The 10677-nt window shown below is 35.5% G+C and overlaps 1 protein-coding gene across 2 annotated transcripts; it reads right to left on the reverse strand.

Annotated features, from left to right (window-relative positions):
- Positions 1-440: 440 nt before the first annotated feature.
- Positions 441-4018, reverse strand: LOC111493542 (ferric reduction oxidase 2-like). 2 transcript variants are annotated; one of them, XM_023143266.1, is made up of 7 exons: positions 3794-4018; positions 3614-3719; positions 3373-3540; positions 3066-3300; positions 2412-2739; positions 1385-2329; positions 441-814 (listed from the first exon to the last, which is right to left on the reverse strand). In XM_023143266.1, the coding sequence occupies exons 1-7, from the start codon at positions 3948-3950 to the stop codon at positions 675-677; spliced, it is 2079 nt and encodes a 692-aa protein (XP_022999034.1). In that variant the 5' UTR covers positions 3951-4018; the 3' UTR covers positions 441-674. The 2 variants fall into 2 exon arrangements, with proteins under 2 accessions (XP_022999034.1, XP_022999042.1); XM_023143274.1 differs by having other exon boundaries at positions 3373-3534; positions 3794-4017.
- Positions 4019-10677: the final 6659 nt, after the last annotated feature.

The raw sequence follows: 10677 nt of genomic DNA on the forward strand, positions 1-10677 counted from the left end.
GTATTTATCCTTATTTATTTATTTCGTTTATTCTTTGACTTTACTTTTTTTTTTCTACTATTTAATTGTTTTTAGTAATTAAATTAGATTGTTTAACTAATGATTAATGTAAAAAACATCAATTTATTTTTGTTTGCATTAATTGATTATTTGTACATATTAAATAACATTCTACTCTTCTCTTTCATTTATTTAATTAATTATAATATTAGCTCATTTATCGATTAATTTTAACCCTCTTCAAAAATTCAAGTTTTGTCTCAAACTAAATTTAATTTAGGTATAAAATCACCTTCAAATAACTTTACCGGAATTTACGATTCAAATTCAATGAATTGTGTATCAAATATATATTTTCATCAGATTCATTGAACGCACGCGTCGGTACTTTGTTTGAACTATTACTCAAATGAATGTTTGCCATATGGAATATAACGGTAATACTTTGTTCAACTATTAGTCAAATGAATGTCTGCCGTATGGAACATAATCCGAAACGCGTTTTCATGAAACGATTTAAATGCTTACACAGAATGAAACAAACTAAAAACAAACTAAATCAGACCTTTCTTCCTCACTTAACACACAAAAGACCAAGAAAAAAAAAAAAAAACACAAAAACACAAAAACAAAAACACATGATTGGAACATTGTTATGGGTATTGGATTATTGTTCACCAAGTGAAGCTGATGGACTGAAAATGGAGATTTGGAGCCAAACCAGAGCCGCAAATGGCTGCAACTTCTTGCCTCATCTTCTTGGGGCCTGATGCAAGAACTCCCACGTTTTCGCCTTTGCGTTCTAGTAAAATTCCTAAAAAAAAAAAGAAGAAATTTTAGACACACACATGAACCATGTTAGACGAACACGACTCTCCACAATGATATGATATTGTTCACTTTGAGCATAAGCTCTCAAACCAATGGTGAGAGTATTCCTTGATTATAAACGCATGATCATTCCCTAAATTAGCCGATGTGGAACTTTTCTTTTCATCCAACACGCCTCCTCTTAATCGAGGCTAGACTCCTTTTTTTGGAGTCTTAGTCCTTTTTTTGACTATGCCTTCGAGAAGGCTTGATTCCTTTTCTTTTGGAATCCTTTGTTCGACATTCGAGGATTTACCAATCTATTGGCACAACTAAGTTTAGGGCATGACTCTGATATTATGTTAGACGAATACTAATATCCACAATGGTATGATATTGTCCACTCTGAACATAAACTTTCGTGACTTTGCTTTGGGCTTCCTAAAAGGCCTCAAATCAATGGAGAGAGTATTAGTTGATCATAAAACTATGATCATTCTCTAAAAAATTAGTCGAGGGGGACTTTTCTTTTAATCCAACAAACCGTTTTTGAAAATTTTGATGGAAGCCTTACTTGGAAGGTTGGGCCTTTCCCCATAATAAACATGAACAGATTGTGCAAGAGCTTCAAATGGAACGCTCTCCAATTCCATCTCGCCAACGTTGTCAAACCCCATTGCCGATGGAGACGCATTTGGCGTAGCCCCTTCGACGTTCTGAATCTGCCGGCCTTCCTTCGCTAGTTTCCTCTTGTTCCAAATCACCGCCGCAGTCGCCGCCATGACAATGCATAAACACAGCCCCAACATGTGTAAAAACGACCTTAAACTCAAATTGAACACATCGTTTGAATTCCCATCAATTGGGTATATGTAATATCTTGTCACAATCCCCATTAGAGCCAAGAAAATCCCAAACGACGAACAGATAATCCCCGCTAGCCATAGCCATCCATTGGGCCCTAAAATCGCCGTCGCAGGGGAATCCCCTTCATGGGGTTTGAAAATCACCGTTCTGAATTGTGGGTTTTCGTCTTTAGGGGATTTGTCTCTCGTCACATAGGCCTCGATTTGGAAATTCTCCAGAGTGTTGGCGCCAGAGAGAGGGAGGAGGAGGTGGAGGAAGGTCAAATCGGAGGAGTTTTTGAAGGCGGAGATAAGGAGGAGTTTGGGGATTTGTTGATGGGAATTGGAGTTATGAATGAGGTGTCTGATTATGGAAATGAAAGGGGTTATGCCACTGCCGCCGCTGATCATGATAAGAGAGTCGAATTGGAGGAAGGAAGTGGAAACAGGGCCGTAGGGGCCTTCGAGGGAGACTTGGAGGTGGTTATCAATAGCGGATGGCGAAGAAAGCGTCTGGTAAAGCTTGGTGGACCATGTTCCCTCGCATTTGATGACGACGGAGAGTGTCTCTGGTTCTAAGTCGGCGTGGGATGTGACGGTAAACGGGTGCCATTGGAGCTTCGAGATGCAGGGGATATTCAGGAACAGAGTGCTCGTTGGGGTGTACTTCAATCCTACAAAAAAAATCAAGAAAATGTTGAGAACCCATGTGGGTTTTGGTGGTAAAAGAAGGGGGAAATGGAGGATTTGATGAACCTGGGTGTTTGGAGAAGTTGAGCTCGAGTGTGTGGCAGGGGAGGAGGCGAGCAGAGAGGAGGCGAACACGGCGGCGGGACTGGAGGAAGCGGAGGAAGCGGTCGAGGAGGAAGAGGTAGAAACCAGGGAGCATAATGCAGGCGTAGGAGATGCCGACGTGGAAGATGAAGAAGACGATGAAGAGAATGTAGAGATGGTGAGTGTAGAGGAAGAGCTCGAAGAACTTCCTTCGAACGCCAGGGAATGTTGTTGCCCATATTATGAGTCCACACACTAGTGATACCTCTCCTGCTACGTTTGATACATCTGTTTTAGCCCATTCAAGCATCTGCCAAAACAAAAAGAGTAGCCCCGCGGTTTCAAAAATGTATCTATTACGGAATAGGGAGAGGTTTCCACACCCTATAAGGAATGTTTTGTTGCCCTCTCCAATCGAAGTGGAATCTCACAATCCACTCTCCTAAGGAGGGGAGCGTCCTCGCTGGCACACAACCTAATGTTTGGCTCTTATACCATTTGCAACAGTTGTATGCTTTCGCCGTTACGTATAGTCGTTAGTCACATGATTGGGAGAGGTTTCCACACTCTCATAAGAAATGTTCAGTTCCCCTCTCCAACCGACATGGGATATCACATGTTATAATGAATACTCACTTGAGAAAGATTATGAGTAGCAGCCCAATAGACAACGAAGCAGATTCCATGAGCGGAGAAGAACGCCATCGTCATATGACCGAGCCATATATGATACTTAATGCTACTCTCCGATGTAAGGCCGAGCAACGGCAGTAGCGATGACCCGCGTGCCACCGGAAAGAACAAAAACACCAAACAAATATTCCCAACAACTCCAAGCCAATACGCTGCAGTTCCCAATCTACTTTCCCACCTGCCATCAGTATCAAAGTTGTTAGTTGATTAATTACTTAGAACTTCAACTATTGCATATAGTTGTTCTTACTCATTCTCGCTGTGGTAGCTATTGTTTAAATATGTAGCAAATGACCAAACTAGAAGTGCCACGAACATGGCCAGCAACGCTAGTTCTGTCCACGACACAATCCCGAGTGGCCCTTTCACAAACCCTGGCCTCTTCCACATCGCCAAACCATTATCGTTTCCTCTATTCCTATCAAGATCAAAACAAAACTCATTTAAATAAGAACGATACAAAACAACCTCTATACAACATAACTATTCACCTAATTTTCACGTTTTGTTCTCTGCATCTTCGTTCAATATGAACATAAACACATCCCAAAACAGCAATGAACAAAATGGGGAACGTATACATCAAAAGAGAAGTTCCTGTGCCAAAGCAAAACAACCGTGTAAAAACTCTACATCAAACTTAAAAATTACACAAAAAAGAAAAACAAAACCTTCGGATCCAAAATACGACGAGCTACGACTCTTGTCCTGAATTTTGGGAAGCCATTGATGTCTATAAGTATTAGTGGGCATCATGAACCAAATAAAAAGCCACCCCACAAACAAGATGAACACCAAAACCCTAATGGCTAAGCTCAAAACTCCCATAGTTTCTTCACAACTTGGGGTTTTTTCTTTCAATCAAAGTAATATAGAAATTTGAGTGAAAGGAATGATATTTATAGGGAGAGAATGTTGGGATTGCTTAATTATATCATCAAGGGAATGAAGGGAAGTTTATAAGCGTGGTTCATGGCAGTGGATGAGGGCATTTTTATGATAATATATGGAGTTGTCCAATGAGATGTTGCCACGTAGGATTTGAGGAAGGGATTAAGTTGACTTTGTGTGGAGAGAGCAGCGATTGGAAGAGTGAGATTCGAGCACACAGCAAGAATCATGCAGGAGATTTTACGTAAAAGATTTAAAATTCAAGTGAAAGAGATAGAATGCTTGTATAGATTTGATGAATGATTTTATATATTTAATATTGTTTTAGGAGAATTATCACACCATTTTTTTTAATTATTTAATTAATGAATAGCTCGTATTTGATCGTAATTTAATAGATAAAATTTAAACATATGGATCGTAATTTAGTAGATAATTGAAAATATTACACTGAAAACTAATTGTATTATAATTGATATAATCTTTAAAATTAATTAATAAAAATTTAAGATAAATCAGAATATTAGTAAAAACATTTTAAAAGTTTAAAATTTAATACATTTATTTGTATATCATGTATAATAATAATTGTATAATTTTGTTTTTTTTAAAAATAATTTAATAATAAAAACTTAATATTTAATTTGTAAACATTAATTATGTGACATATTCGAACTCAAATAAACATCAGTTTAAACATTTAAATTTTAAAATATTTAATACGAAGAGACAATGAAGACTTTTTAAATTTTTAAAAGAAAAGATGGTTTGGTCGGTTGAGATTGAAACAACGTTAATTAGTGTGCTTAATTGATGTGATTAATTAGCTAAAAAAATGCAAAATTATGGAGTGATTAAGAAGGGCACGTGGGGTTTGATGTGTGGTTAGTGGATTTAGTGTGGCTTCCACGTTGCACAAACCGACACTTGGCGGCGCCTGATCACTCTTACACGTGGAAATATTTTTTCAATTATTTTTATAAATTCTCCAATAAAAAAAATTATTCTCTCGAATTTTAAAAGATTTATAATTTAATGGTAGTTATAAAACGTTTATGCTAGACCTTTAAGATCTAAATTTTTTATATCAACCAGGTAGGGTACAAACAAATTATAGAAAACCACTTCCCTTCATTTTAAGATCTCTCAATTTTCTCAAATTGTGATTCACCCTTTTCCGAGCTTTTTAGTTTGGAATATATTCAATCTCTCGAGTTGCAAGAGGAGATGAGTATCAAAATTAAAAGTTCTTTCTTACCCATACGTATCCAAGTTCCCAAGTCAATGAGAGAATTAAGATAACATCTTACAAGTTGAAGAACAAAAGTGAAGGTTCCGTCACATAATTGAATTAAACACACAAAATATATGATCCGTGAATTACCTATTTATGAAAAGTCGGAGTACTTAGAGTGAGGTGAAGACTAATACTGTATCAATATTGGAACGATCGAGATCTTCTTCTTCAAATTATTTAAAAGAGCGCGTCTAGCATGAAAGAAAAGAACTTGTAAGTTAGCCTCCACAACTTGCCTACATTTGAAACTAGTGTTGATGAAAGCAACCGAGAACGTTGCACACTAGCTATGTAGACAAGTCATTTTTGGCTATCACACAACGCTCTTATCCGTTCATACTATACCACTCTTTTATTTTACTTCTTCGATATTTTGTACCTCCTCACAAAAGTTTCGAGCGTTCTTGAGAAAATATTAGAAGAAAAGACCGGACATGAAAGATAGAAGTCTATCAAATTAGCCAAAGACAACTGCCTATAAAATGAAAAACTAAGAGTTTCTTGGACGAGAAACCCTTCGTTATATGCTTTCACGATAGGCAAGTCATCTTTGGCTCACTAAACAAACTTTCATATCTTCATGTTCGATCTATCTTCCTTCTTCAATTCACAATTCTGAGCATCGGGACTCCACGGGCTTTTATATACAAATTTCAACCAAATGGAATATGAAAAGTAATTGGAATATATTCTCTTAAGTTACTTTATAAGTTGACTAAAATGATATACAAATTCCGTTAAAGTCAACTATTAATCTGGCTTTTGAAATGAAACACAAATTATAACTTAATCGTTAATGATATAATATTAATATTAAATTAAGTAGAGTTAATTGCTCTATCGTTTCTCATTGACTTAAAAGAATGTATTGATTGGAACTGACTCGAACGTGTCAAGATAAATCTCGATCAAAATTAGTTCAAAAATAGATAAATTGAAACCGCATTTAAACCCATCTAGAAGCGAATAGAATTATGGAGGGTTACTTTACCCATGCCATCATGCAGCTTTTAGAATATAGGTAAATTCCTTCATGGCTTCCCATCCCATTTGCTTTGCTTTTTATAGCTATCAAACTCATTAGTATCAAATGCATCATTTTTTTTTAAGGGGTCTAAACTCACTGTTAATATATATTGTCCGCTTTAATTCGTTACGTATCGTCTGTCAGTTTCACGATTTTAAAACGCGTCTACTAGAGAGAGGTTTCCACACTCTTATAACAAATGTTTCGTTTTTCTCTCTATCTAATGTAGAATCTCACATTTTTAGAGAGAAAGATCGAATCTCGTTCAATAGTCAAAGATGACTTCCTTGTAAATTATTTCTTAATAAATTTGAGTTCGCCTTTAAAATTTGAGCATGCATCATGAAGATAAGAGTGTTGTTTGGTAGATAAAAATGACTTACCTACTATTTCGATGAGCAAAAGATAACGTTTTATAATTTAAAATTTATGAGCTTCATATTAACGAGACAGTGAGTTGACTAATCTAATTAGCTCTTTTTATTCATTTGCACATATTCTTTCCCGTCTATACTATGCGTTCTCGAGTGGTATTATTACAAAAATTAGAAATTTATGGTAATCATAACCATGTCGTCTAATAGGACAATTTTTTTTTTTTCTGTCGTTTCATATTTTTCACTTTTAAATGTTGGATATTCCGTAACCATTTTTTTTAATCTTAATGTAATATTTTAATCCAGAAGATGCAATAATATTTATTTATAGTACTAGTTTCATCGGGTTAAATTTTTTTAACTCATGCCTTAAGTCGGCATGTAACCCTTTTTTATTGGATTAAATTCTTTCGACTGATATCTCAACTAGAACAGATGCAATTTGAAGAAGATGATAAAATAGAAAGACGAAGATCCTCTTCCATAGCCTATCAAAGTTGGTTTAGGTTACATTTAAGTTCTTCTATTTTTCGAAGTCATGAGCAAAATAATTAGAAAAAATGAGATGCCACTGTCCATTGGTCTGATGATTCATGATAGCTCAACAAATCGCAAGACTATTGTGCTGGTGACGCATCATTCAAATTTCTGTCTTATCAACTTTTGATGGAGAATTAGAGTTCGATTTCAGAGAGAGAGAGAGCCTAAGGAATGACTACCACATCCAAGGAAGGCAGTAGGTGTGCAAATTATCCAGTCCTTACGTAAATTTTTTTGACTCATCACGTAAAACCCAATACCAGTATTGAAATGACGAATATCTTGTACGTCAAAGTCAAATTATTTTAAAGAGAAGATCTAGCATGAAAGAAAAGAACTTGTAAGTTAGCCTCAATGACCTGCCAGCATTGGAAACTAGGGTTGATCAAAGCAACCGAGAAAGTTTCATACGAGCTATTGCAGGCAAGTCATTTTTGGCTATCATACAACGCTCTTATCTTCTCATACTATACCGCTCTTTCACTTCACTTCTTCCTTGTTTGCAATCTTCGATATTTTGAACCTCCTCATAAAAGTTTCGAGCGTTCTTGAGAAAATATTAGAAGAAAAGACCAAACATGAAAGATAAAAGTCTATCAAATTAGCCAAAGACAACTGCCTATAAAATGTATAACTAAGAGTTTCTTGGACGAGAAACCCTTCGTTATATGCTTTCACGATAGGCAAGTCATCTTTGACTCACTAAACAAACTTTCACATCTTCATGTTCGATCTATCTTCCTTCTTCAATTCACAATTTTGAGCACCGGGACTCCACCGGCTTTTATATACAAATTTCAACCAAATGGGATAGGAAAAGTAATTGGAATATATTCTCCAAAACTTGCTTCATAAGTTGACTAAAATTATATACGAATTTACTTTTTATTTCTTTGATTAGAGTCGAAGTAAACTAGGACGTTTATGTATAACAAGTGCACGTTTATGTTAAGAAGAGTAAACCATTTTGAATTGTGTCTTAGTTTTTTCGATACCCTATCACTTCTCGTTGACTTAAAAGAATAAAATTGAGTGAAGTTGACTAAACGTATAAGCCCACATCGTTATTCCTTATAAGAATGAATGGATTAAAGTCAACTCTAACCTTTCATAATATGTAAGGAGTTGACTTACAAGAATAATTGGATTGAAACTTACAAGTTGCGAAGCGATGCCATCATGCAACTTTGAAGAATATAGGTAAATTCCTTTTATGACTTCCCATCCCATTTGCCTTGCTGCTTTTTGTAGCTATAAATATGGAGACTATCAAACTCATTATTGTCGAGAAATGGTGAAGAAGAGAGATGCATTGTGAAGGTAAGAGTGTTGTTTGATAGCCAAAAATGACTTGCCTGTTGTCGTGATGAATAAAAGATCACGTTTTGAAATTTAGAACTTATGAGCTTCGTATTAATCAGGCAGTGTTTTTGGCTAATCTGACAAACTCTTCTTGTTCATGTTGCACGTATTCTCTTTGGATAACTTTAGGTTGACTAGGGGAGTTTAAGGAAGCTAAACCCAAAAATCGTTTGCTCTGTTCTACAGAGAAATGAAATCCGCAACCTGAAGTTTATTCTTATGGTCGAGTTGGGAAAAAGGGTAGGTTGTTGCTATTCTTCTTTGAAATTGTGGGCTATTCTAGCATGCCGATAACATGTTTGAGAAAATGCTCGAGAGATCTCTAGTAAAGTTCTACTCTTGCTTGGTTGCCACCCGACTCGAGGAAGCGATGAGCTTCGATTTTGCAACGATACAGAATCTCTTGCTGAAATTTGGTCACGAAACTGGGACAACAAGCTGACAATGAATCGTGCTACTCAGTCCTGTGTAGTCCATAAAAAATGGCGATATATGTGTGGTAGGTAGGTGCTTGCTGTTATCAATTTGTTACTATGATCTCTGGTTGCTTATATGTTTTTAGATTTAGAAGATTGTCATTTCAGATTGGAGCTGACTTAAGCATGGATTTGCAATGACATGAGAAATTTGAACATTTTATGTCTCAAGCACAGCGGGTCGTTTCAAGCTTATACATGTTTCAATCGTTTCAAGCTTCTATGATATGGATCCAAATTCTTGGTGGTCAACTTTACGATGGGTCGTATGGTTGACACAACCAGCTAGCTAGTAACTTTGATTTGTACATACTTTTTGCAAAGTTAACTTAGTTAATAGATGTCGTCCTCAATCAATCCTGTTTTTAGATCACACAAGAGGAGTAAGATTCTGTTGATCAAATATCTCAAGTCAAGAATAGTTGTTTGAGAATTATTTCACAAGCAAAATTGAGTTTGAATAATTCTACATGCAATCTAAACTATATCGCAAGTATAAATGCTCCTTGTAAATAAATCTTAAAATATTTTAAAAAAACACCATAACTCTAAGTTTGTAACGGCCAAAGTCCACTTGCTAATAAATATTGTCTTCTTCGGGCTTCCCCTCAAAGCTTTAAAATGCTAGAAAAATGTTTCCACAATCTTATAAAGGGTATTTCGTTCTTTTCTCCAACAAAGGTGGGATATCACAAAATTATCCACCCAAAATTTATAAAAATAAAATAGCATGAATATAAATATCTTTTTGACAATTTTAATAACACTTTCTTCACATCTTCATTGAAGTATATTATTGGTTGATGTCTTGGTCCAACTTTGCTCAATTTGTAGTAAGCTCTTATGTAATTACAACTTTTATGGTAAATGCGAATGACCTAACATTTCCTACCAACAAGATAAAAATGAGAAATCTTTTTTCTTCTTTGATTGAACGTCTTTGATTTAGAACTCAGTTTTAAATTCTATATATGCAAGTTCAACATCAATATGATTGTTGATGACTCAGACATTTTCATTATATCATAGAAAAAATGACTTTGAAATAGAACTAAAATTTCACTCTTTTCTTGAAATGATGGTTTATTTGTTAATTTGAACTAAAATATCCACTAATGTGACACCTAAAAATTATGAGCAGATCAACGTTTTAACTCATAATATAATATGCAATGAGTAATCATTTTTTTGAATATGAGAATAAGAGAAGATCTAGAATGATAGAGAAGAAGAGTTTGTCGAGAACAAGAGAAGATCTAGAATGAGAGAAAAGAGTTTGTCAGTTTAGCCAAAATAACTGCCTGCTCGGTACATAAATCAAATCCGAACTTAAAAACGCCATAATTTGGAAGAGCAGGCAAGTCATTTTTGGCTATCAAACAACACTCTTCATGTCATACTAAATCTCTCTTCCTTGATGCAACTTGGCACACCACATCAATGATCAAACCACTCATTCCAAACTTTAAAAGGGATTTTTAAGAAAGAATGTAAGAAGATAAGCCAAAGATGAGTCCCAGCAAACAAGAACTCAACCCAACCCTCCTCCATGTCTGGCTTTTCTTCTTCATTTGAACCCAAATAG

This window comes from Cucurbita maxima, unplaced genomic scaffold (genome assembly GCF_002738345.1).
Source record: "Cucurbita maxima cultivar Rimu unplaced genomic scaffold, Cmax_1.0 Cma_Scf00001, whole genome shotgun sequence".
Taxonomy (NCBI): Eukaryota; Viridiplantae; Streptophyta; class Magnoliopsida; order Cucurbitales; family Cucurbitaceae; genus Cucurbita; species Cucurbita maxima.

Bases quoted from the DNA above. Each gene is read 5' to 3' on its own strand.
- LOC111493542 (XM_023143266.1), bottom strand. From the start codon at position 3,950: ATGGGAGTTTTGAGCTTAGCCATTAGGGTTTTGGTGTTCATCTTGTTT. The intron at 3,541-3,613 runs GTGAATAGTTAT...TGATCTTGATAG, and splicing joins GAACAAAACGTGAAAATTAG to GAATAGAGGAAACGATAATG. The intron at 2,330-2,411 runs GTTCATCAAATC...TTTTTTTTGTAG, and splicing joins CAACTTCTCCAAACACCCAG to GATTGAAGTACACCCCAACG.